We start from the raw sequence: 26,800 nt of genomic DNA, 5'->3' as shown, positions 1-26,800 counted from the left end.
AATGTATACAAATCTTTTGAAAATAGCCGATCTACAAGCTCACAATGCGTCACAGTGCGACGCATTGTGAGCTTGTAGATCGTCTATTTTCAAATGGCCAACATGAAGGGTTGAAGTGGTTACTGTATGTTTTGCAATAATAATCAATATGTACAAACTAGTAAATAAAGTTTACCGATTACTAAACCCATCCCTAACCTCAGTCTTAACCGGCCACGTAGGTCGCTAACCCTAACCTCAGTCTTAACCGGCCACGTGTAGGTCGCTAACCCTAACCCCAGTCTTAACCGGCCACGTGTAGGTCGCTAACCCTAACCTCAGTCTTAACCGGCCACGTGTAGGTCGCTAACCCTCGCCTCAGTTTTAACCGACCACGTAGGTCGCTAACCCACACCTCAGTCTTAACCGGTCACGTAGGTCGGACCAACGGGATGTGGGACTTATGGGCAGTGCCAGTCCCCAATGTATACACCGTCTGAACAGCTCAGCTGATCTGTATATCGTTGCTGTCGGCAGAAACTTCCAATGTCAAGTGTGTCAAGCCCAAGTAGAAAAATGTTAATCCTTTTACAAAGAAATCCTTGATTTCTTTGTACTTTCTGATGTATTCTTCACTTTGTGACCTTGGTCTTGAAAGGTGCTATATAAATAAAGCTTTATTATAAAAACATAGCCGATCTACAAGCTCACTTACACATCATCTACAATGCACTGTGAGCTTGTATATCTGCTATTTTTTTAAGTGACAATAATACATTGGAACAGTGTCTTTTACTACTTCTTTCCTGAAAAGTAACTGCTTTGAAGGGCACACCACGACAGCGACATGATATGTACAGTGTATATACATCCTTCCGAACAGTTCAGCTGATGTGCACATATATACAGTACATCCCAGACACCCTTGTTTCATCATACCATCTCAGCTGAATTGTACATGCACATATACACCCCCACACCCCCCAACCCCCCTCTCCAGACAGACATCCGTGTTTCATCCCGAACAAAGTCTGGTGACGCGAGCCACTTCTGCCAGACTCGCCGTGCCCTCTGCGTAACCGAATCCGTCGGGGGGGGGGGGGGGGGGGGGGGATATTGAGGAAACCCGAGATTCGCCCACAGACCTGGAAGGACAATGTGCCTCCAGTATTACCAGATGTGGTGTCTCTGCAAAGCCTTGCGAAGTGGGGCTGGGTATAGGAGGAGAGGGTCTTTTTTTGGAAAGTATCAGATAAGCGCTCCCCCTGCCTCCCCCTTACTCCATTCCCAAATCCAGCCGGATCGTGTTTTGCCGACAGGTCTGCGAAGGGGAGAAACCGGAGCCGCGCGCCGAGATTACTTTACCGTTTATACAAGTAGCGGCATAGGATTCCTCTCAAGGCCAGGACACATAATCTCCATCACTCTCTCTTGCCTTGAATTTTTTTTTTTTAAAGCCTGGTTTATGAGAAAAACTCTGGAGCCTTCAAGTGCTACCGCTTGCCTCTTATCTGTCAACCTATGTCTGTAATACCATGTATCACACACGTTTTTGTCTACATGTCACAATGACCACACAAACTGTGAAAAAAAAAAGCATACTGTAAATCGGCCATCCTTGCAGTCAAACTGACGACATAAACGATAGGAAAGACACAAATATCAGGTAGACATGAATCTATCATAACTTGTAATCGTCAACATACACATTCTCAAGTTTATCATTGTTTGGGGGGAAATGGCGAGGGTACAGAGCCTTCAGCCACAGTGACAAATGTCCATCACAATGTTCGCAACACAACGTTGCAGCTCTGGAACTGTTATCACTTTGACGAGCTTATGCCAAATGCCTTCTTACAGTGTTTCTTTCCAGCACTACAAACACCATGACAGCCGGTTACATCATAAAGTAGGAGGAGGACACCTTTTCAAATTCCACGTTTCAGACGTAAACCCAGACTGTTGTGCTGAATAAGACGGGGGGAAGGGGGGGGGGGATTGGGGGGTGGGGGACAGGGAAGGCGATAAGGGCTGGTTTGGCTGCCGGGCGCAGGGAAAGGGAAACATGGTTATTTTGATCCACTCGGGCGACCGCATTCTGACGGCAGGAGCTTGGTGACAGAATCTGTCAGCAAGGGGTTACCGGGGTGTGCACCAGATACCGACTGTTGGTGCGCCAAACACACACCAAACACACACATACGTAGTGTACTATACAGTACATACGCGAGCACTGCATGCACACTGGAAACAGACAGACGGATACAGACGTACGGTCGTACACACACACACTTGTCTATAAATGGAAAGTCAATAAGAAGGATTCCCTCTCTATGGTTCAATTGCACAGTAAACATTGCGTTGTGCCGCTAAAAACGATAGCGAGCCGAGTCTCTCCGTTTCCACGATTGCACAAAACAAAAACGGAGCAGGGGGCTCCCTATGCGCATGTGTGTGTGTAATTGAGAACGTGTGCAAGCATGGGGCCGCGAGTGTCACGATGTGGCTTAAGTCAGGGAACGGATCGGTCGATTCAATACATTTAAGCAGGACCAACACAATTGACGGCGATAGCGGGAACCACAATTGCGGCCTCCTGGAGGCCCCCGCATCGATACAGGGATTGTCATTGATATCGGTGTCATATATTAAGAGATTTGTTTTGGCGATGAGTTCGCTGCTCAGACTGCTGCTGACGGGTAGGGGGTTTACCTTAGTGTTGTTAAGCTGGGCCAGTCCGGTACAAGCGTTGGCTAGCAGGAAGTCTCCGCTCAGGACAGCCATCTTGTTGCCAAACTGCATGTCCTTCAGTGGGCCGTCCGAATTAGTCCACTCCTTCAGGTCGACGATCCCGCGGTGCACCAAGAAGGCAGTGTGGATGAGTTCTGTGATTTCTGCCAAGTGCCGCTGGCTATGGGGGAGGGAAAGGGATAAATCATTGTAGACATTTGCCATAATGCCTTAATTAATTGGGGGAGGGAAGTCGGGCGGGAGGTACTCTACACAGGTTGGGGCTGCACCTGACAGCAGGGAGGTCCTCTACACAGGCTGGGGCTGCACCTGACAGCAGGGAGGTCCTCTACACAGGCTGGGGCTGCACCTGACAGCAGGGAGGTACTCTACACAGGCTGGGGCTGCACCTGACAGCAGGGAGGTCCTCTACACAGGCTGGGGCTGCACCTGACAGCAGGGAGGTCCTCTACACAGGCTGGGGCAGCACCTGACAGCAGGGAGGTCCTCTACACAGGCTGGGGCTGCACCTGGCAGCAGGGAGGTCCTCTACACAGGCTGGGGCAGCACCTGACAGCAGGGAGGTCCTCTACACAGGCTGGGGCTGCACCTGACAGCAGGGAGGTACTCTACACAGGCTGGGGAAGCACCTGACAGCAGGGAGGTACTCTACACAGGCTGGGGCAGCACCTGACAGCAGGGAGGTCCTCTACACAGGCTGGGGCTGCACCTGACAGCAGGGAGGTACTCTACACAGGCTGGGGAAGCACCTGACAGCAGGGAGGTACTCTACACAGGCTGGGGCAGCACCTGACAGCAGGGAGGTACTCTACACAGGCTGGGGCAGCACCTGACAGCAGGGAGGTACTCTACACAGGCTGGGGCAGCACCTGACAGCAGGGAGGTACTCTACACAGGCTGGGGCAGCACCTGACAGCAGGGAGGTACTCTCCCCAGGCTGGGGAAGCACCTGACAGCAGGGAGGTACTCTCCCCAGGCTGGGGAAGCACCTGACAGTAGGGAGGTCTACACAGGCTGGGGAAGCACCTGACAGTAGGGAGGTCTACACAGGCTGGGGAAGCACCTGACAGAATGTTGGGCGGGAGGAGTAGGACGAAGGCGCAAGTTGGAAATGCATGACTTTATGCTCATAAATATGGAGTTCTTTGTCAGGCATGGACAAATATGGCGTCTATGCAGATGTCAGAACCTCATTGTTGATGTCAGAACAGACCAGCTCTGTATATGGAGATCTAGGGGTGATCAGGTGCGATTCCGATCCCGGGCAGAGGCTTTTGTCCTGGTTCTGGACAACCGGCTATCCGACGGACTCGACACCAGGCACTGCACTCCCGGTGGGGGTGTGGAACGCGTGTGTCGAATTTTAAGTCGGTGGGGCGAACGTTCATTTATAGAGATAGATTATAGGCTATTTATGAAGAACAATGCTACCTTTATTCAACTAGCAGTACTCATTCTGGTTTTTCGAAGTGACTATCCTGTCACCACTCTGCAGTTGTACATTAATATAGTACCGCAAATTTGACCTACTGTATGTTTATAATGGATTAAGTTTTCGGGCAAGCGGGCATGGCCTGTGGGCCAGTAGAACTTGACCTGTACTTGCCTGACAGGCAAGTGCCTCTGAGACCAACCCCTGCGGTCATGGAGACACAAACATAACTACTGCTGCATGATTTCCACTGTTGTGGCAACAGGACTATGGACCATGCAGATCGCGGCCATCTTACCATATATGTTAATGGAAAGGTGCTAACAGGGTGCAACTTCCCATAGACAGCCCATTCATCTAAACAGAAAAGTCCTATCTGATTGTATTACACAAACGCACCAACATTGCAGCTGCACGAAAAGCTTGAATAATTATTCTCTTTCTATTCTCTCAAAGTGTTGGTTTCTCCACTGTAGACCTGTTCTGAGTTACGTTCTGTCCTTGCTGGTGATTATTTTGTCAAGTGTTTTTTGGAAGTGCTCATTAGATGTTACTCAACTGCCCTGCGTACTACGACCTGTTTACATTTGCAATAAAATTGCAAATAAATAAGAGGCAGCAGGACATTGCTTTACTGAAAACGAGTGCTTCCAAACTCTGATGACAAGATGGCCGCAGTCTGCAAATGGTCAATGGGACAGGGTGAGTAGGGAGGCGGCTTAGAGTATATATTAATAGAGACGGCACCGGATTTCTCCTCCCATCCACTTGCATTAAGTTGCTCAAAAGCGCATGAGGCGATTTCACTCCTCCTTCCGGGTAGGAACAGAGTGCATTCTGGGATGGATTGGGCCAAACACATGAACACGCTGCCGTTGACTATCATTGCATGTGTTCACGTATGAACCAGCGTTCACGTGCCATCATGCACGTGCGCAACGATAGTCAACGGACCAGCTCTGGCCCAGCGCTGCAATACCAAATTCGGCCACTATGTCCATTTCGCCTCAGGGTTTCTCCCGGGTGCCGTCTATTACCGCAATAAGACTACTCCGATTATAAGACGACCCCCATTTTTCAAGACTTTATTTGTGGAAAAAGAACATTGAATGTCAAATAGTGTAGTCCCCGATTATAATACGATTAGGATATTTCCATTGGATGAAAACGTAGTCTTATATTCAGGCAAATAGGGTAATATATACTCTAAGGGAGGCAGGTGCCATGGTTGAGCTGGAACAGATGAGAAGAAGCTTTTAAAGCCTTGTAAGGCCAGGCTCCGAGTTGGATTTGAGACATGCTGGTCCCGTATAAAGTCACTGGTTGTTTGCCTCATTACCTGGAGTGATCAGGCTTTAGTGACCCCGAGCCCTGGAAGTCAGTGTCATCTTTTATATCACTTCTGAAATCCTACCTTTTACATCGTCAAGGCCTATTTTTATAGTGCTTATTTTATTGCTTCCTTTATGCTCAATCAAAAGAGTGCCGGCCAAACACCAACAGTTATGGAGAGGTGGCATGTGCTCTATGCATGGCATCTGACTGTCACACGCCCTTCGGAAGAGCAGTCGTAATATACTGTATATGAATACCTCTATGCGGCATACATACGTACATCACTGTTGATTGCGGAGCTGAGAGTTGAAACCAAGAATTCCATCCATTTATTAAAAACAAAATTGATGCGCCAACTTTTCCAACTGAGCTTTTTTCTTCTTCTTCGAAATCTGGTTTTCAGATTAACATATATACAAAGTATGCATAGAAAAAGGTAAAGACATTTCACAAGCCTCGTTACAGACCACTGAAAAATAAAAATTGCTAAAAGTCATATCATCTTGCAGCAACTTTGTGTGTGTGTGTGTGGTGTGTGTGTGGGGGGGGGGATTGTGAGAGAGAGCTTAACATTCCAAGCATTTCAGCTTCCTTTGTTGTCCTGGTTTGAAGGATAACTAATGGTCAAAAAGTGTTGTAAAGAAGTGTTGAAGTCTGGGCTGCCTGCTCATTGATCACCTCTGCAAGCTGATAAAAAAAACACACAACAGCAAACGGCTTGTACCGCAGTGTGTCAGGGGTTGTGTTAAAAGAATAAAATCATTAGAAAATAACAGCTATTCTTGATTATGGGAGAAAAGACAGGGGGTGAAAAGTGGGTCTATGAATAGAGCCTTTTCAGTGCAGCCTTAGGGAGGTTATAATCAAATGTTGATTCAGTCATTGCTGGGGGATGATAATTAGGCTCCTCTCCATATGGAATGAGCTCGCTCGCCGCTGTGCAACGGGAGGGATCCATTCAGGCAGGGTTGAGTGCGCTGATAGCCACTTACAGGTAATTGCGCATTCGAAGTTGGACCCTAGAAGATGTTATTAAAATTCAATAATGTCATCTATTTGGCTTCTCAATCACCCCCATTGTCTGCACATAGTGAAAGGTTCCTCCGCTCGGTGGCGGTGACGAGACCAGGAACGCAGTCGGGGGGGGGGGGGACGACTGACAGGCGCTGAGTGCACAAGTCACGTTTCAGTGGGAGAAAAAGTTGGGGACTGCGATTCTAAGATTCCATGCTGCTGATGGCTATCTTCACTGCAACACTGCTGCTGATGAATTTCAAAAAAAGCATTCAGGTTTTTTTTTGCACAGTACCGCATGAGAAAGTGCGGTCAAGTTTGCGGTCACCTTTAATGTAAGTATGACTGGAAGTGGAAGCACACTGTCTATAGACTCGGAGATACAAAACAGGCAAAAGTCTGAACCCAAATGTACCCAAGAATTCACAGTGTGCGCCAGAGATGTGCACATGGAGATAAAACATAAACACATGAGTACTGTTTGAGAGAGACACACACACACACACACACTCTTGCAGTCCTGATCAGCGGGCATGGCGTAGCTCGGGGAGGAAAAAGAAATAAATAAAAAGGGGACAAGAGGGCCGATGTATAAATAGCTTTGGTGGCCAGTTGCATAGCAACCGATGCCATCTTGCCGAGGCGTTCCGCCCCCCCGCCACGCCCCTTGTCCTGAGTGTTCTGTTCTCATCCATTTGCCTCCCTCCCTCCTTTCGTGTGTGTGTGTGTGTGTGTGTGTGTGTGTGTGTGGGGGGGGGGGGTTAATGGAACAGTGGTCTGTCCATCACATGGGCTCTCGTCGTGTACCGTTCCAGCGGCACAACGCATTAATTTGTCAAACCACCAAATTAAGAGGTGTGGCTACAGTTTGGAACTATCCGCAATATTTTGCGCGCGCACGCAACGGGGGTGCATGCGCGTTGAGCTCACTCTGTCTCTATCCCATCTACACACTCAAAATCCCCACACGGTGTTGTCATTTTATCCATTTTGAAACTCAAGTGTACTAAATGTAACTAAGAGAGTGTAGGTTGCATTTCTCTACACTCTGAGTTAAGTTAATACTGAGGATTCTTACGGTGTATCTTCAGTGTCTGTCTAGCCCATTAAGACCCCAGACCAGATTCTACAAAATGTCTTCCAAAACAGTTTTCTGAAAAACCTGTTTCTATATCAGTGGTTCTCAAATATTTGCGTTAAAAACGTTTGCTGGGGGAAAGAATATATATATTCAAAGACACATTTTCAGGATAAAAAAGCACATCTACAAGCTCACAGGTATGCGCTTGTAGATATGCTATTTTTCAACAGCTTTAAGTTTAAAATAATGGTTGGAGTGGTTAAAACGCTATGAGGCGACACCGATGCGTCCTCGGGTCTAAACGGGCTAGTACAGGTGCTCTGCTGGTTAGTTAGTTGGTGTCGGGCGGCGCAGTGCGAGATGTTTTACAAATGCTGCCTGTCAGGAGGGAGGATACCGTCCGCTGGAGGTATCAATCACCCCCCCCCCCCCCTCTGCCTCCCTCCGTCTCCCCATCAGCGCAGGTGCTAATGAGACCGGGAGAGGAGGTGGGGGAGTTGGAGGAGGGACAGTGCAGAGAGGGAGAGAGGGAGAGAGGGAGAGAGAGCGACGGAGAGAGCGAGACGGTGCAAATGAGGTGATCAAGCCATGCCCGGCGTGCAAGTGGGAATGTGTGCGTGCGCGTGTGTGTGTGTTGGGGATGATGATCCATCACCCATGATGGAGTGAATGTGTGCCAGCTCCAGTGATCCAGCGTTGCTGCAAGCGATGAGTATATGGCAAGTTGAGAGACATGAGGTGAATGTGTGATAACAGTCGTTCATATCTCGAGCCGCATGGATACGTGAATGAACGGGGGCCTGACGACTCACACCTTGTTCCAATTAGGTTTAACCACTTAGGTCTTATTATCGTCGCTGAAACCCCTTATCTCCATATTGTAACTTTTTCTGGGTGTTTTTTTACTGCGACATGAATTAAATCGCAATCCCCCGTTGAATGCCTAGTTTTTACACTAACCTTTTGAAGAAGCACCCAGGCCGTTATCGCCGTTCCGTGTCACGAAAATGAAAATCCACTTTAAAATAGTGTGATCGTTTGTAATGGTGTTGGGGGAGGGGGGAGATCCGCCGTGCGACAAGCAGCCAGGAAGAGGGAAGATCTGCTATTTTCATCAAAGATACGTGTTGAGGAGGGTAAAAAAAAGGGGGGTCAAGTATGCAACCCCGGGGTACCCCGGTCAACAAAGTGTATAGGGTATAAGTAGTTAATATAGGGATGTGCGTGCTCAACGCGAGAGCCCAACGCGGCACAGCTCCGCACTAGACACACACGCACCTTGTGCCAGCTACGAGCAAGAAAGGAGCCATTCAGGTGTCTAGCGCACATTACCGCGCCAAATACAACAGTCACTTCTGGTAACCACTTGGCACAGCCGTAAAGACACACACACACACAGCGACCCCTGCTCTCACTTCTCGCATTCTGGGACTTTTATGTGACTGCGTGTTGAGGGAGGAAAACGCAAATATCAAAGCGCTGGGAAGCGCATGCCTGTGAATTCTAATTCCATGTACACTTAAGATGGGTCACACTGGGGAACACTAAATAAATAAATAAACATGCGTGCACCCAATAGCTGGGCTTTTATAAGTTGCAACTGGCATTACATTATAGTCTGTATGTAACCTATACTGTAAACTCATCATTAACGTCCCAAGAGTAAATAATATGACATTTGCACGTATATTTAGAAGCCAATGTCACAATTATGTGACTGCAATTGTGGGACGTTAAGTTGGAGCTGTGAACTCCCTCAAAGACCCCACTTAGTTGTGTAAAAACAAAACAACGGAAACACTTAAAAGCAGGAACGCTAGAAGTTTATTAAAAAAAAATTAACCAGCAAAAACACATTGATACTGCGTCTCTGTTACAAGTGGGAACTGGCTGAAATAAAATAAATTACACTTCAATACAACATCGTAAATGTCATAGAAGTCATTGTATGGTATGACATTGCCCAGCCATGTGCAACGCTGTGTCTAATTATGCTTGTTGGCATACTACGGGTTTTTCTGGGTTTAATCTCTTAGTCCATAGAATATCAATAGATGGGTAATAAGTGCCCTTCTAACACAGTCTTGATGGAGGACCCAACGACACTCGTTGCCGTGGCGATAACGACACATCAGTGGTGTGGACAGAGATGTCGTGTGGGAGGTGGTGGCAGACTGGCAGATGGCTCAAATAATGTCTAATGAAGCGATTATGTAGTTGGAGGAAGTCAACTCAAGACAAAGATATATGTGGCAATAATTTCTCTCTCTCTCTATTTATAGGATATGACGCCTATGGTGACTACTCCAGTCAATTACTTATTTTCTACCTAGTAATTATTCCATTAAATTATTTTTAAATAAACTCGGGTAAAGTGACTCAAAGTGACAAGCTATAGCCAGACTATCTCTAAGCTATAGTGGCCAGAGCAAAAGGTTAATAAGAAAATTACCTGAACGGTGTGCATCTGGGGGGAAAAAAAACATTTTTATGCGATGGCTTCTAGCCGTCTAGAAGATTTTCTGTCTGTCTATTTCGCGAACCACTGGACTGATTAACGGCAAAAGGTTGTGTACACAGAGGACCAAGGACGTAAATCCCCGAAAATGTTTCACATACTGTGTATATTTATTCGTACTTTTTATAACATCCAATTTATCCCATTTAGGACTGAGGCCGATTGCAAAAAAACGCCTTCTGTGATTCCTGACCTACGTTTTCTGAGAAACCTCAAATATTTATTCAAAAATTACAAAAATAATATGTTGCTATATACTGTACCGTAGCAACAAGAACCCCAAAAGAGGTTCCCATCTTTAACCCATTTTGACCTGAGGACAATTCTACAAATGTCTTCTAAATCCTACAGTTTTCTGAAAAACCCTTGTTTCTATGTCAGTGGTGCTCAAACTTTTTCATGTCAAGGACCCCCAAAAATATATCTGAAAATATGTTGTTCCAGGGACCTCCCAGAAGCAAAGATTTGAGTTAAAAACATTCGCTCTGAAAGAACATATATTCAAAGATTTGCGCCACATTTTCACGATTTTTCAAAAATAGCAGACCTACAAGCTCGAGCTACGAGCTTGTAGATCTGCTATTCTTCAATAGCTATAGTATAACAATGTTTAAAACACCAAAAGGGGTTCCCGCCCAGAATGTGTTAAAAGGCAAAAGGAAAAAAAGGGGTTCCCGTCCTAAATGTGAGATATTGGATTGGGTTGAAACTCTACAAATATGGAGATAACTCAACATAAAGTGATGTCATAATGTCCCAAGAAATATCACAGCAACTCGCAGCTCACAAAGTGTCGCATGCCGGCAAGTGAGCGTTATAACTTATAGGACCCATTTTTCAACATATTCGTTGGTCCTCACAAATGCAGCTACACTATAAGATGGTACCGTTTAAGACTACTCCATCTCTCAGAGGAGGGCTGTGGACAGGTCAGAAACCTGCCTAATGCCTACCAGTGACATTATTTTTCTTTAATAATTAATAACATGATAACTTTTCAGGAAGAAAAAGGCTAAGCTTGGAACCCCCATGAATGTTGTGACCCACCAATGAGCCAATAAAATGCTTCTTATAATTATATTATATAATCTTATAATGAGCAGTGAGGACCAATTATTTGAAGGTTGAAAATGGATGAAGTGCTCCTCTAGCTCTCTGTATCCAAAACACTTGTATGGTGTCACTGAATTGTACAGCATTTGTACTTTTAAAGCGTCTACTGAGTGCCCATGAAATAGTGACCGTTTGATACAATTTCTATTCAAGAAATGTTAATGAAATCAAATAAAACTGGTGGGGGGGAAACAACAACTCAAATGTGACTGAAAAGTGAAATACAAAATGACAAGATGTTTATAAATGCTGATGCCATGTTCCCTCAATCTATCATCTTCACAACATGATGAAGGGCTTTATTTACTGGAACTGATATGCACGATAACCACAGAGGACAATGTAGAATTACCTGACACAAGGCTTTAGTTTCACTATTCTTTTTTTGGTCTTTTTCTTCCAGCGGCATCGTGACAGCAGTGGTAGAAAAGTACTCAGATACTTTACTTTAAGAAAAAGTACCAATGCCACGATGTAAAAAAAATAAACTTGGGTTAAAAAGTACAAACATATCGACATAGTAAAAGTACTTTCAAAATAAGTCGATCTAAAAGCAGAATAGGCCGATCTACAAGCTCACAACGTGTCACATAGATAGGCCATTTTGAGTAGATCGGCGATATCGTAGATTACTAACAAGTAACTAAAGTCAATTTCAAATAATTGTAGTGGAGTAAAAAATAAATATTTGCCCGGCCCCTAAAAAGGAATAGACTAGAAGTATAAAGGAAATGATTCTCAAGTACAGTATTTGAGTAAATGTACTACAGTACTTGGTTACTTTCCAGCCCAGCACGACAGTGACAAATGACTGGGATTGTCTTTGGTGGACCGACGCAGATGATCCTGTCTTGTCACAGTGGACGGTTCCATGTCATGTGGCCATCATTTTGGAACAGTGGTGGCCCTACAGGTTAGAGAAGCGCCCTTGTGGCCGGAAGGTTGCCCACCGGTTCAATTTCCCCAGACCGGCAGGTTAAACTCTGTGTAGGGAAGTGAATGGTCACCTGTCCCCCAACACCGCTGAAGTAAGCAGGGGTGCACATAACTGGTGCGCACGTTTGGTCAAAAAATATGTTGCGGTCGTGCGTACTGCCGCCAATACCAACATTTACTAGCTCTGGTGTCACGTACTACGGATGTCTATGTAGTACGGTATGTAGTGTACGTCCTGTAAGTAGACATAAAACTAGTGTTGACTAATCATTACAAGTGGCTCTCATTTTGAAGAGGAAGTCCGTTACGGTTGTAACCAAGCTGCCATGAAAGTAATTGTTGAAAGTGAAACTTGTTATGGTGCCGTTCGGCGCTCTAGTCTAAAGAAGTAAACAAGAACCTGCATGAATTAAACATACGTTTTTTAGCCAAAGTTCATATATTTACGATATGAAAAACATGCATCTGTGACTTAAACAATGTGCACACTTTATAGGTACGTTAAACACGGAACCTCCGCGTGGCATTAGGCGAGTAGTTCGTTATTTCTCTTTCATGCTGGTTAAGTAGATTAGAGACGAGGCCTGGGAGAAAGATCTAGTTACAACAACTGATGATGATAGCTGGGAATCATATCTTAACACCATACACAGTTGCTCCATAAACTCCAGACATCAATTGATCCAATTTGAGGTAATCCACAGGCTGTATTATTCCTGCACTAAGCTACACTCATTTTATCCCTCTGTTTCTCCACTATGCTCAAAATGTCACACGACAGAGGGCTCTAGTCTAGGACATCTTTTTTGGTCATGCCCCAAACTAGCAACATTCTGGAGTGACATCTTTACGTTTTTCTCTTTGTGTTATCACCCCAGACCTGTCATTTCTAACTCATTACCAACATAAAGCTATACAATATGGCATGGTTATCGCAAAAAGGAATATTCTGACCCATTGGAAAGGAGTGGAAGTACCCTCTTTTAATGTATGTCTAGCAGAATTGACCAACCTGCTGCAAATGGAAAAGATAAGATATGACGTTTCTCTTAAAACGAAAATGTATAAATAAAATTGTAAAAAAATAAATAAGTAGATTAGAGACATCTGCGCACCAAGCGACATCTCCAGGTTCTCCTCTGAGGGCTTGTCAAAAAAAGGGTATGTGCACCCTCGAGTACCTGTATAAGACTGTGGTTGTACCGGCGGTCACCTCCCAGGTTTTAAAGGAGAATTCCATACTAAAAGGCTTTCTTACCTTTCTTTGTAGTCGTTACGTCCCCACCAAAGAGGTCCAGGTGTTATTTTGTGCAAAAGCTCCTTATTGGCTATTTCCCCTACCATAAGCCTTAAATGAATTGCATTGAATTGAATGGGGCTATGGGGTGTTGTGCTAATTCGCTTATTTCCATCGCTCAAAATTATAATTTCTTGGTATATATCCTCTCTTCATAATGTAAATAATATCCCAAGCGGCACACTTTACTACTTTCGATGGAAATAAGCGAACTAGCATAACACCCCATAGCCCCATTCAATTCCCATTCAATGCAATGCAATTCATTGAGGGCTTATGGTAGGGAAAATAGCCAATAAGGAGTTTTTGCACAAAAAAACACCTGGACCTCTTTGGTGGGGACATAACAACTACAAAGAAAGGTAAGAAAGCATTCTAGCATGGAATTCTCCTTTAACGTGCATGTCTGTCTGTGTGTTTCTATGTGCAGGCAGGGCGTTGCTGGAAATTAGCACGAGCTCGTGCTCAGCTACTACCCTAGGGTAAAGAAAATAATACACAATGAATAACAACCGTTACCTGGGGTAGATGCCGCTGACCATGTCCTGAGGGAGGAGATCGGAGGAGGCCGTGTGGCTGCTGGGCCCCGCTGCCTTGGACAACAGCAGCACCACCAGTCCCCTCATCTGAAGGTTGGTCTTACTGTCGTAGACAAAACCCCTAGGATGGTTCAGACAAGTTCAGCACGAGGTTAGGATTATCACATCAACTTTGTAATGAAATGAGTGTGCTTGACTAAATCATTCAAACTACGTTGGTCAGTAGACGGTAGTACGGTACACAGACATATTTGGCGGCCGGGGAACCGTATTTGTTTCTCTAGTGAAGTCGTCAACCTCATCATTTCTGAATAATAAAAGGCTAAATACTACTACACGTCCAAAGTTGAACGTGCAAAATGTACTTTGATCATGGACAGGAACATGCTCTCTCACGGTGTGTGATGACCTTTGAATAGTATGAATAATACCATAAGAGAAGGATCCAATGCAACAGTCAAACCCTGACCTGAAGTTTTTTTTTTTAAACATAAGGGGCGGAGGGGGCAATACCCAAAATATGGGCACCAGAATTAAAGTGGTTAATAACCAAATAAATAACGAACTATCTAACTAGCTATCTGTGGGTATTTCTATCATTGGCCTGCCATGAGCGGTCCAAACAAATACCACACGACTTACACCATGTTGCTGTCCCTCAATACACAATATATATCAATTGTGCAACTGTGCAGTCGTTTGTTTTAACAGAGCAAGCTCCTGCCTCCCAAACCACTAACCCTCTGATACACAAGTGCAAACACAAACCCCCGAAGTCCGGTCGCCGCTGCGTGGTGGTGGCGGCCAGATTAAATATCTTTTTACGCTCTCTGGGGAGCGGTTTAGACAGAGCACCTCTAATCCTGTCCCCAGGGAGCCCCCCCCCCCCCCCCCCCTGTGCCATGAATCACACCCTCGTTAGAGTCTCCGAGGCAGACATGCGGGTACGCCCCCCCCCCCCCCCCCCCCCTCCACACCGACTACTAGCTCAGACAACGGCCTCCGTCAGCCACCCACCCCCATTCTCCTCCCCCTGACCCAGCCCTGCACCACGGGCGGAGGACGTGGAAGAACGGAGGTGACAAGTGACTGGATGTAAGAGATAAAAGCATGATGGAGAAGTATGTGTGCGTGCGTGTGTAAAGCTGAAGCATACATAGAAAGAAGGAGAAATACTATAGGTAAGGAGTCTTTTAGTTGTACTGGACGAGCAACCTTACTCGGGCCAGCAGAATGCGCGCTCTGAAATGCACCACCACCGCCCCCACCTCCAAAAAAACTGAACCCATCACATTAAATACCACAAGTTGCTTTTGCCACAATTTACGATGCTGCCGACATTAAGTAGGCTGTGTTTCATCATCACGGCGGGGCTCTGGTCGCAGAGTTATTTATCGTCGCTCTAAATTTTGCTTAGTTGGAAAACACCAAACAGCTCCTGGCATACAGCTATATACGAGCTGCTCCCCCGAGCACAGGGATGACGATCTAGGCTATAGAATTATGAAGGTGCTCCCCTCCTGAGCGAGTGTAGGTAAAACCTGTGGCCCGCATTGATGGCAGATGATTCATATTTATGTCACTATCTACACCGCCACACATCAATCAATCACCGCCGCCACCCTCCTGCCGCGCAGAAAGGGGAGGAAGCATGGCGCACAAGAGGGCTGGGAGAGAAGCAGGGTGGGGGGGAGAGAGAGAGAGAGAGCAGAAGAAACGGAAAGTGAGGAATGGACTGCTGTCATTTTAAAAAGGGTTGTGGACAGGTCAGTGCGTCGTCGGCTCTTGCGACTGCGGCAGACTGCAGGGATTCAGGAGCACGGGAGGGCTCGCGTTAATAGATACAAATTTATGACTTGCCGTGTTTGTGCTGTTATCGATCCGCTGTCCGACTTTCTCTTGCATGATATAACTAATGAATGAATTATGCAACAGCCAGAGACACGGGGCCTTCCTACTTCTTAGCGCAAAACCGTTTTGCAAGATGCCATCCATCTCCAGTGGGGTAAAGTGTTGCTGTTTTAGAGAGTGTTTAGTCTCATTTCCAGAATTTGGAGGTTTCAAACCTTCCAACCAAGCACATCGTTAAACCGTTGTTTAAGAAATGAACAAGTCGCAACATGACCTGAAGGTACACTTTTGGTCTTTTGTAACTCCAGTACATACTGTGTAAGTGTCTTAGTGGTAATCTTTAATTCTTCAGATAGCTTAACATTCCCAGGGTGTCAGTCTTATCATGGAACTAATTCCTGATGCGGTTCTGTCTGTTCTCTTGCCATTAGTGCCTTTATTTCATGATTCAAAAGGCCACTGAACTCCTTTCACTTAGGCCTCGAAACCACAACGATGTCCAAACCGCGGGCAGGCAGCTGGAATACCATTCAAAGACAATCACGCTAATGAATTAAGAAAACAAAGGCGGGGGGGAATTCTTGTGTAAAGTCACACTACTGTCAAGGACTGTCCTTAAAAAAAAGAGACAAGAAAAAGTTTCTTCGTCTTTCTTCTAAGGGCTTTGCAGTCTCTTCGCTGTAACACCAGACTTTGGGGCAAAGTTAGCTGAGCTGCAGTTTTTTGAGAATGAAAGGAAAGGAAAAACCGAAACTCAACTCCACGAGGGTCTGCCTGTCTGCTATTGTGGATATTTTTATCCGCTGCGCGTCTAAGGCGGAGACACAGTGGGAAATACGAACCAGCCAACCCAAGCTGACAGTGAGGAGTCAGACTGTCAGAGGTCTGCCTCGGCCCCCGCCCGCCCCTTGCTACAACACCCAAATGGATTGTCATATCAGATTTAGGTGTATAGGTTATTACACCCTTGGGCTACTGTTTCCAACACACCCGTCTGCATGGCGGGATTGTGTTCGAGGTCTCTCTCTCTCTCTCCGTCTCCGTCATTCCTTGCCCCCCGAAGTTGCTGTTTTCTCTTGGTCACTCATATGGAAAAAAAATGGAACCTCAGCGCTTCACTTATCCGATTTGGAAGGTGTGATCCGTTTCAATAGCTCCTTGACCGATGAATAATGTATAACACTTTGGTGTGGCCTTCCACTTATCACTGACTGAACAAAACGTGTGGCCAGTTTTCCAGAACAACACTGATTGGGGATGAATGTATGGAAACTGGAAAGTAACTAACATGTACGGCACTCAAGTAACATTTTGAGGTGCTTTGACTTTACTGGAGTATTTCCATTTTTCTGTACTTTTACTTTGTCATTACTACATCTCAGAGGCAAATATTGTACTTTGACTCCACTACAATTATCTCTTTGAAAACATTAGTTACTTAATAGTTAAGTAACTATTAAGTAACAGTTAGGGGGGGGCAGGGTATACACAATAACCCAGAGGAGGAGAGAGAGCCTATTTCACCATCCCCATCAGACAGGGTTAAGCAAAAAGGGTACCGAAAGTCCGAAACATGCCGCTTATTGCCAGTCAAGTGCATGACTACACTGGGGAGGCTTTCTGCTTAATAAAAGTACTTGAAAAAGCCCAAACATGCCATAGAACAGTGTTTACCAACCTTTTTTGTCCCAGGGAACACTTTTCATAGCCTAAAAATCTCGGGGAACACCTAGGGGGGGAAGGGGGGGGGGGTGTATATATATATATAAAATATACATATATATTAAATATATATATATATTATAGTAAAAGTAAATATATACGTAAAAGTAATATAATAAAATAAAAACACACATGACAGCACTCATCAAATAACGAGAATGAAAAGGACAGAGACAGTGCCTCAGTTTCAAAAAATTGCTCATATGCAATGTGAAATGCCACCTAATCCTTTTCCTTGTCTTTATTATGGGCCAACTTGTGAAAGCTGCATGCTTTTATTGTGAAGGGTCTCAGTTCTCACAGCCTGCTTATTTTCACGTACTGAAAATAGCTGATCGACAAGCTCACAACGCGTTGCGTCTGCAACGCGTTGTGAGCTTGTAGATCAGCCATTTTCAGCATGCAAGCATAACACGTGTACGACGAAGATTAAATCAGGCATCACTGCGCTTCTGTGGAGGGAGGGAGATATATTTTGTTGGCCGAACGAGGCGATCATGTTTGGACATCTATGGACAGCTATTTTGGACAGCTATTTTTCGTGGCACATTATGTTTAATCACAACGTCACATTTACTTTACTTGTTTGGGTCGGGACTACGAGAATCTAAATGTTTGGGCTAGGTCGGGACATGTAGGACTGTATGTGTCTGCTGTCTACGTGCATGTGGCTGCGCTCTGCGCGCTCCAGTCTTTCTGGAGGGAGCGAAATGTAGCCTCTTCTGCATGCATCTAAGCATTGACATTTCAATGGCCGAGGGTCGTTAGTCTATTGTTCCGTGTTGATGTTATCGCACGTCTAATGGTTAGACGTGTGACAACAACGACGCAACTATAAGAAGCCTGCAGCCCAGTAGCTATAATATTGCTTTTGGGGGAGAGTTAGTGTGCCGCCTGATTTGACAGAAAGTAACACTATAACTTAATTTCGGTCAAATTACGCGGAGCACTTGGACACATAAAACGGAGTACCAAAGCTCCGCGACACACAGGTTGGGAAACACTGCCATAGAAAATTAGAAATCGGATCACCAGAAATTAGGCTTAATAAAACATCCGACCGTAACAAGTCAACTGCCTGACACAGGCATTACCTATAATGCCTATAATCCAGAAAATGTAGGGATTTAGCTTCTCTTCCGATTGAAACTCAGATGTGAAAACACCAAAAAAAGCACCAGTCCTGGAGCTCCAGGCGTGCTAATTTGCGCCGCGGTCTACGCCGCTCTCAGACCCTTCCGACGAGGCTCTTTCTTGGGGTAGAAAAGTGTGGATGACCGCGGCTCAAATTAGCGCGCCTGGAAGTCCCTCGGAGCCTAGGAGGTCAGGGGCTTTTTCCCCTGTCCCATGCGTGAAATTCCGCCGCGGGTTTTTCGCCCCACTTGGGCCATCCCGTATGTGATACGCCAATTTCTTGTCACATAGTTGACACTGTACACCACTTGTTCTTTGTTCTCCTTGCATATTCTAAAATGCAACCACACTTTAGATTTATTTTGTGGCGGCATGACTGCAGGCTGTAGCTGGTCTGTGTTGACTTCCTTGTTGTTACCACGAGTGAGGGGGAGAGGGGAGGAGGCGTTGCGGTGCTGCGAGGCGCGAGCATGGCTCACGGACCAAATGGGGCCGTCTCGCGGACCAAAAGCGGACGCTTTTTTTAAAAATGACTATTCGATTCAAAATTTAAAAATCGATTCCCGTGCGTATCGATTGAACATCGGTTAATCGATTTTTTTGGGTCAGCCCTAATATATATATATATATATATACACACACACAGTTAATCGGTCATTATGTAAACCACTGACCACAGTGGCCAGTTATCTAGGCATGCCTAGAGCCTCCACACCACAGAAGATCGTGTTTCCTTCATCAAAGACAATCAGCATGGGACACAGGATAGATAGGTTGCAGTGCAATGCAGTTGTCTTTCTTTTTATCTTGGTCGAAGTATGAGACTGTAAACATCCATACACCACATGCCTAGCCTAAAAAGTAGGCCACAGAAATGTAGAGCCTCGCTATGTACAGTACAGCAAAAAAAATGATCTGTGGAAACCAGGTTAAAGCCTAACAGAATAAATTAACTGGATTTGAAAGGGGGAAAATGGGGCTTGTTAATGTTTGTGGAATGTTTACGTTTCATAGTTGCTACACTTAAAATATACAATTGGTGTGCTGTGAAACCAGTCATATGCACAGCAGCCCCAGCACACGGACACATGCACCCCCCTCCAGTAGGTAGCACCTAGACTAGCCTGAGCTTTGTCCTGCAGGATAGGACTTTGGACTTTGAATAGCTTTTTTGATTTCCATCACTAGATGTTAGTGTTTAGCTGATTGCATTGTGGGAGTATATGAACGAACAAATAGTTAAGTTACCATGTTTTTGTTCTTGCTTACTGTAAATCGCTCTGGATTAAGAGTGTCTGCTAAATGCCTAAATTGTACTAATTGAGCTTCTAGGTCAACTACTTTAGCCTCAGAAAACCGCAGGCGTTGGATGAGCCCAGCAGAAAAAGTGGCACAGGAGTGGGAGTAAACCTTGTATTTCGCTAAACCAATAACAGTGCAGAGGTGCGTCGCTCCAAATACAGACATGCCTAGTATAACAATCCATGTACTGTATTTTCTACCGTTTGACATAAAGAGTCCCAAAAGGAACTGGCATGGCTGTCAACTTCTAACAACAAAACACGTTGTTTACTGATTAAAAACATCTGCAGTAACTCCAGAAAAGCCTGCTACTTATGAAAAATATTAAGTAAAATCCAAGTCAACCCAGAGGAGATATTGAAGGAAGAACCTCAAATAACCTACCCCGTATCTGTGTTCTGGACAAGTAATGAGAGCTGTGTAGTTGACCTTTCTAGGGCTGGGGTGGGGGGTGGGTGGGGGGGGGTCATAATTTTCTCCAGTTTTGTTTTTCCTGTCGCCGTTTGTTACTGTGTTTCCTGTTGTTTTTAGTTTTTCAGTCCGTCTTGTTTAAAAAAAAAAGAAGTGATTCCTTAAAGTAATGATGATTGATGATGTGTGCATTGTCAATAAACAAATCTTTAAAAAAAATAAAAACATCTGCAGTAAAGCCTCCGTGTTCAATTGAACCAAATGATCAACTTGCACCGTGAATAACGTTGCACCGTGAATAATGTCCTTATGTACAGTATATAATACACAGTACACAGCGGCTGCTATGCTCACGCACCAAACATGCTAATGATGCTAGCCCTGGTCCAGCTAGCCCTGGTCCAGCTAGCCCTGGTCCAGCGAGTCTCTCACTCGCCCTGTGGGAGTCCCTTCTGCAGCTCTCTAGCAACTTTCTCACTCCCGTTTACAATTCCCAGCAAATAAACAAAACAACGTAACTACTCTCCGACACAAAGCCTGCTAGACCTTGGTAAAAGTCTATTCTCAAAGCTGGGAAGCGTCTCAGGTCTCCAGCTTCTCTCCAAAATGCCAAATTAAATACAATTAATCCAGTGTCTTAAGTGTTTTCCTACGTTATTTGGTTCACTGTGTAGCCCCTTAATCTAGTAAAAGGCTAATTCTATTTTATTGTATTTATTTCATTCATTTATTATTTATATCCTTTACTACCTGTTTATTTTATTTTGTTGTTGTTGTTGTCTTGTTTTTTGATGGAACCGGGGAGGGTGGGGTATATGTGGTGTTGTTTGTATACAAAAATTGAAAATCTTATTAATAAAGTTATAAAAAAAATAAAAAAAATACAATTAATCCAACCAGATCGGCACAGGCAAAACCCGGAAATGCCGTAGTAGGAGAAATGACTGCCCGGTACATTCAGGGTACATTGCGTTATTAAAATGGCACAAAGTGCATTCTAGAGAAAAGCTGGGGACCTGAGATGCTTCCCAGCTTCGAGAATAGACTTTTACCAAGGTCTAGCAGGCTTTGTGTTGGTGAGTAGTTACGTCGTTTTGTTTATTTGCTGGGAATTGTAAACACTTGCACAGGAGTGAGAAAGTTGCTAGAGAGCTGCGGAAGGGACTCCCACAGGGCGTCAGTGAGAGACTCGCTGCAAGCACTGGACCAGGGCTGCATACTAATCTCAGGTACTATGTGAATTTATTTGTGGAAAAGAGAGTAAGAGACCCTTTGGTTGTACGGCTGTACAGCCTGTAAATAAGATAAGAGAAACCCAACAGCTGTACCGTTTGTGAAACAAGCCTCTTATCTGAAACCCTTTACTTTCTTCTTTCCTGCCTTGATCTCCTTACCACCCCCCCCCCCCCCCCCGCCCATTCCTTTCTTGTAGCTCAAAAAATGACACGATGGGAACTATTCAACAGTTTTCAACTACAAAAACAAATTTCACACTTAGTTTTTTACATTTAAAAAAAAACTGATGTGACAATAAAGTTGTGATTGTTGTGTGCCAGCCACTGCCAGCCAGTGTGTGCAGGGCTTTCGTTTACCTTGCAGTCTTTAGTAGAGGGTGCTTGGTGCCCACCAGCTTCCTGACGTGCATGGCCACATTGCTGAGCTCGTCGCTCAGCAAGCACCGCAGGCTCATGAAGGAGGTGGGATAGCCCACGATCTTCTCCGCATCGGACACCACTTTGCTCCAGTTGGAGGAGGACGATGGCGAGTTGAACAGGCTGATGCTCCTCTGTTGTTGTCGTCCTCCTCCTCCTCCTCCTCCCCCTCCCAGCACACCAATGCAGGACAGTCGCGACCATGTCGCGCTCATCATGGCACAAAGTACTGAACGCATCGTAATCCCGGCGTTGTTTCAGTCAATAAATACTTTGCATTAATAATTTATCTTTGAAGCTTAATAACACAGCCACCCGCAGTACCGTGAAGTTTTTCTCACCACGTATCGACATCAATGTCATGTTGTGACCAGACAATCACTAGATATTACCGCTATTGTGACACACGCGTAAACGCAAACTACGTGTGCGTATTCTGTGACTGACTTAAAATATATACTTACCGATTGCCCAAATGTAATTGCCCTAGCGTTGCTAATAAACTAAAGAACTATGTGTTTCATAAACACACGACCTGACACTGGTGGCCGCCATGTTGGAGAAACGGAATACGGTACGTCGTAAAAACGTAGAGGACACTCCTCCCTTGAAAAGTTTTAACAGAGCTGCTGCTAATCCTGCTATGGTTTGTGTCATTTTATTTTTAATCCAATTGACTATTTTTCAAGCGTAACATTTGCTTCACGTTTCCACTTATTATATAATATTAATTATTATAAGATGATAGTGAGTCTTTCCTGGTGAGAGCTGGTCAAGGAAGTTGAAGGTTGAATTCTAATTTAGCCTTGAGTTGTTGTCTAGTCTAGGCAAGGGCCAAGGTCAATGGGGGGATTGGGGGAATAGGCTATAGTGTAACGACCCTGCGAAAGATCCGGCCGTAACTTGCTCCTCCAAGGGAGCTAGCTCTCTTGGCGGCTTAATTGTTGCTTGTCTTGTCTACTGAGTTGGAGGCCGGGGATTGATAAATAATTGTATTATATAGTTACATTTAAAATAAAGTGTGATGGCCACCTTTATAGTGCCTGGATGGATGCTCGCGTCATCTCACTGACATCACGATAAGTCAGCCAGATCCAGATATGGAGTTCTAGCCTGGTTAATAAACCAGTCTGGTTTATTAACCAGGCTAATGGAGTTCTACATTAGCATGTAAACACTAACCTGGCTCAAATATGGAGTTAGTGATTTCAGACTTGATGGGCTAGTTAGGCAACCTAGAAAAATACCCATATGACTATGATGTGAAAGTGAGTTTAATGCTGTTTTAACTTAGATGGGCTAGTTAGGCAACCTAGAAAGAAATAACAAGCTAGCAACAAACAACCAGGCTCATTAATTCATGTAAAATAAGTTGAATTCTTAAGTTTTCTAACATAGGCTACCCAGACCCAGCATGCTACTTAAGTTTAGGTCAAGTAGTTATGTTCAGCTATATCTACAGTACACTCTTTTAGAATGCTTAGAACTTAAGCTGTTAGCAACTATTAGGGGAAAAAGAACAGGGATTCATAGGTCCGTTCAGGCAGAAGCGCTCCGCTCCGCTCATCTGCGGTAGCGGTACCTCTTGAAGTGGAACCACAGCTGGAAGATGCCGTTGGCGAACTGGCAGCGGAAGCTGTGCCGGTGCGAGTACTCCCACTCGCGGTTGACGATCTTGAAGGCGATGTCCTCGTAGGGCGGGCCGGCGTGGAAGCACAGCACGCCAATGTCCTTGTTGTCGGAGCTGGGCTCCAGGAAGTACTGCGGTGTGGAGCCCTTGTTGATCAGGTCCGGGTAGAAGATGTTGAACTTGTAGCCCTGCACGATCTTGGGTGGCGGGTTGTCGAAGTCGTAGTGCGTCTGGTTGTACTTGTTCCACTCGAAGCCCGTGTGCACGCGGTTGAAGAAGCGTGGCTTGCGCGGCCGGTATTTGTCGGCCCACAGGTACATCTTGCCCGTGACGGGCAGCTCCACGCTGAACTGGGCCTCGTCGTTGCCCATGCGCTCCTTGGCGTGCCGCACAAAGGCGTCCTCCGTGCTCTCTCTTGCGTCGCCTGTGACCTGCATCTGCCTGTGGGCCAGCTCCAGCAGGGTGGCGTCCTCCTCAGGGGAGGTGGTGTGCGCCTCCAGCGGAAGCTCGGAGGCACCGAGCAGGGCCGGACTGTAGCGGCCAGAATCGTACTCCGCCTGGCTCTGCTCGATCAGGTCCTCCTCCGTCAGAACCGACTCTACCACCTCACCCTCCTCCTGCTCCCCCGCCACGTTTCTTCGTCCCGCCGTGGACGGCCCCGCCTCCTCTACGTCATCGTCGTGTGGATCTTTGTTCCGATTGGCCGCGGAGGAGGGGCCGGCCTCCTCTGTGGTCGCCGCACCCTCTGCTCTCTCGTTCATGATGTCCGCCATGATGTCCTCCTCTTTGATGGGGAACAGGGGCTCGCTCTCCACTCCTTGTTCCTGCTTCAGCTTGAACATCTTCTGACGCAGCACGTCCTGGTGTCTCTCCCTCAACCGTGCCCTGGCCATGTACACCCTGACTTGCTGCAGCAGACTCTCCCAGTAGCCGATGTCCAGGTTGGATCCTCTGGCGCGGATCTTGGCCTCTATGTTGAGGTGCAGCGCCTGCAGCTGACTGTACGTCTTGCCCTTGAATACAGTCATGACGTCCGTGCCCACCGACGCGTTGATGCCCTCGCGCCGGTCCAACTGCACGGCTCCCGTTCCCTTCCCAGAGGCCTCCAGCTTCCTGAGTTTACTGATCTCGTCCTCAGTGATGGTTGTCATGTCTCTCCAGAAATCCACGTTTTTCCCATGCTCCAGTTCCATGTACACCTTAATGTCCTCTAGCAGGTCATCCATGTCGGTGACAGTGAGTCCATTGAGGAACATGTAGGGTTCGTGCATCTCCACGGCGAGGTCGTCACCCTCAGCACTGATGTACTTGGCCAGGAGGTCAATGGGTTTGGCTCGGCCGTCACGGATACGGATCTTTGACCTCAGCTTGGCCTGGTGCAGGTGGAAGTTGTCTTCCTGCTCCACCCAGGTCTTGAAGTGCTCCACCTCCTTCTCTCTCTGGAGCATCTCCAGCTCCGTCTCCCTCATGGCCTTCTCCCTCTCTCTCTCCAGACGCAGCTGCTTCACCTTCTGCAGCTCTCTGCGGTTCTCTTCTTGGATGAATTTGTTCCTCTCCTTCAGGCCTTTCTCTGACAGGTGGCCGATTCCCTTCTTATCCAATGCCTTCTGCCACTTAAAGGTCCCCAGCAAGTTGTTGTCTCCGAAGGGGTTGTCGGCGTTGGTGTAACCCATGTACTCCTCGCTCCAGCCCATCTTCTCCCTCTTCTTCCTCTCCTTGGCCTCCTTCTTGGCCAGCCTCCTGGCCCTCTTCTCCTCGGGCGTCTCAAGAGCCTTCAGCATGTCTCTCTGCTTCTTCTGGTCCTCATTGGTCTTCAGGCCTCCTCCTCCTCCGCTGGCCTTGCCCTCTTGGTCTGAAGCAGAGCTATCAGAGGAGTCTGTTGAGGCGTCTCTCCCACGATGATTCTTCTCCCCCCGGTCCCTCGATTTAGGACCATCTGAATCAGAACTGGATCGAACCCTGGGTGCTCTGGCCCCTCGCCGCCTCCTGTCCTCCTCTGATCCGCTCCTGGACACGTCGGGCCAGGCTCGGGGCTCTCTGCTCCTCTCAGGCCGCCGTGGGAGCGCGGATCCCGGGCTGCTGCTGGTCCCACTGCTGTCGGACCTCCCGCCGTGGTGCCTCGGGCCCTCACCGACCCTTACCGGTGGGCCACGGCTCTTCTCAGTGGTACGGCTGCTGCGACCCCTTCTGTCGGGGGATCTGGATCTACTGTCTCTGCTACCGGCTCTCGATCTGTTTCTGGACCTGGAACGGGACCGACGTTGTCTCTTCGACGCCATGGCGGACAGTCGGGAGCAGACTCCAAGTACTAGTGGGAGTACTCGCACCGGCACGGCTTCCGCTGCCAGTTCGCCAACGGCATCTTCCAGCTGTGGTTCCACTTCGGGGTTCGACTCCAGCTCAGGGTGCTAAACGTTACATTGGTGTCTAGCTCGAACTAGTGCTGGTTGTCTAGGCTAGGACCCGCTGCAGTGGTGTCCGATCCGAACTTAAACCGGGATGTTTAACGGCGCTAATTGGAATGGTGGTCTTGGTAAAGCTATGCAAGGTATCTGGGTTGTAAAGCCAGACACCTTGGATCTTGTGTCTTGAGTCTATGTGCTGTATCCTGAATCCTGTGTCTTGCTTGAGTGCTGTAGATTCTGAGGATTTGGGATCGTTGGAGATACTGTGTGCGTTGCTTGGTATCAGAGTTTTAGAAGCTGGGAGCGCCTTGTATGCTGTGCAAATCTAGTGTCACGATGATGTCACCACTGTGTATATCCATCTTTGGAGTTTCTACATTAATCTGATGTCAGCGCTGGATATCGCCGTTATCTCCATATATGGGACTATAGGTTATCCCCATATATGGAGCTCTAAGTGAAGCCTTCGTAACAGCCACCCCCAGATTTCCCATGGAAATATGTACCATATCAAGAAGGCTTGAACAGTTTGCCCCATTGAAAGCGTACCTGGCCCTTCAGGCCAGCCCATTGAAAATGGAAATAACAAGCTAGCTCATTAATTCATGTAAAATAAGTTGAATTCTTAAGTTTTCTAACATAGGCTACAGACCCAGTATGCTACTTAAGTTTAGGTCAAGTAGTTATTCAGCTATATC

General features: G+C 46.4%; 2 protein-coding genes across 3 annotated transcripts in view; both read right to left on the bottom strand.

Annotated features, from left to right (window-relative positions):
* The window catches only part of pdss2 (prenyl (decaprenyl) diphosphate synthase, subunit 2), a 35,827-nt gene extending 13,200 nt beyond the window's left edge, over positions 1-22,627 (bottom strand). Inside the window, exons 1-4 of one of the 2 annotated variants that reach the window (XM_083791568.1) lie at positions 22,532-22,627; positions 22,008-22,296; positions 13,976-14,116; positions 2,692-2,890 (exon numbers count right to left, since the gene is read on the bottom strand). In XM_083791568.1, the coding sequence (XP_083647694.1) occupies positions 2,692-2,890; positions 13,976-14,116; positions 22,008-22,285 (618 nt within the window). In that variant the 5' untranslated portion in view covers positions 22,286-22,296; positions 22,532-22,627. Of the gene's footprint in view, positions 1-2,691; positions 2,891-13,975; positions 14,117-22,007 lie in introns of both variants that reach the window. The other variant, XM_083791567.1, reaches the window with a different exon arrangement.
* A 955-nt stretch (positions 22,628-23,582) lies between these two features.
* On the bottom strand, positions 23,583-25,976 carry LOC310877683 (splicing factor Cactin-like; the record flags this gene model as incomplete). Its single annotated transcript, XM_083791634.1, has 1 exon — positions 23,583-25,976. One exon carries the CDS (start codon positions 25,974-25,976, stop codon positions 23,631-23,633), a length of 2,346 nt encoding a protein of 781 aa, XP_083647760.1. The 3' UTR covers positions 23,583-23,630.
* Between the last annotated feature and the right edge of the window lie 824 nt (positions 25,977-26,800).

The sequence above is a fragment of the Protomyctophum parallelum genome, assembly GCF_964188405.1.
Source record: "Protomyctophum parallelum genome assembly, chromosome: 20".
Classification (NCBI taxonomy): domain Eukaryota; kingdom Metazoa; phylum Chordata; class Actinopteri; order Myctophiformes; family Myctophidae; genus Protomyctophum; species Protomyctophum parallelum.
Note: the sequence above shows the minus strand (reverse complement) of the source record. Positions and strands in the feature narration are given on the sequence as shown.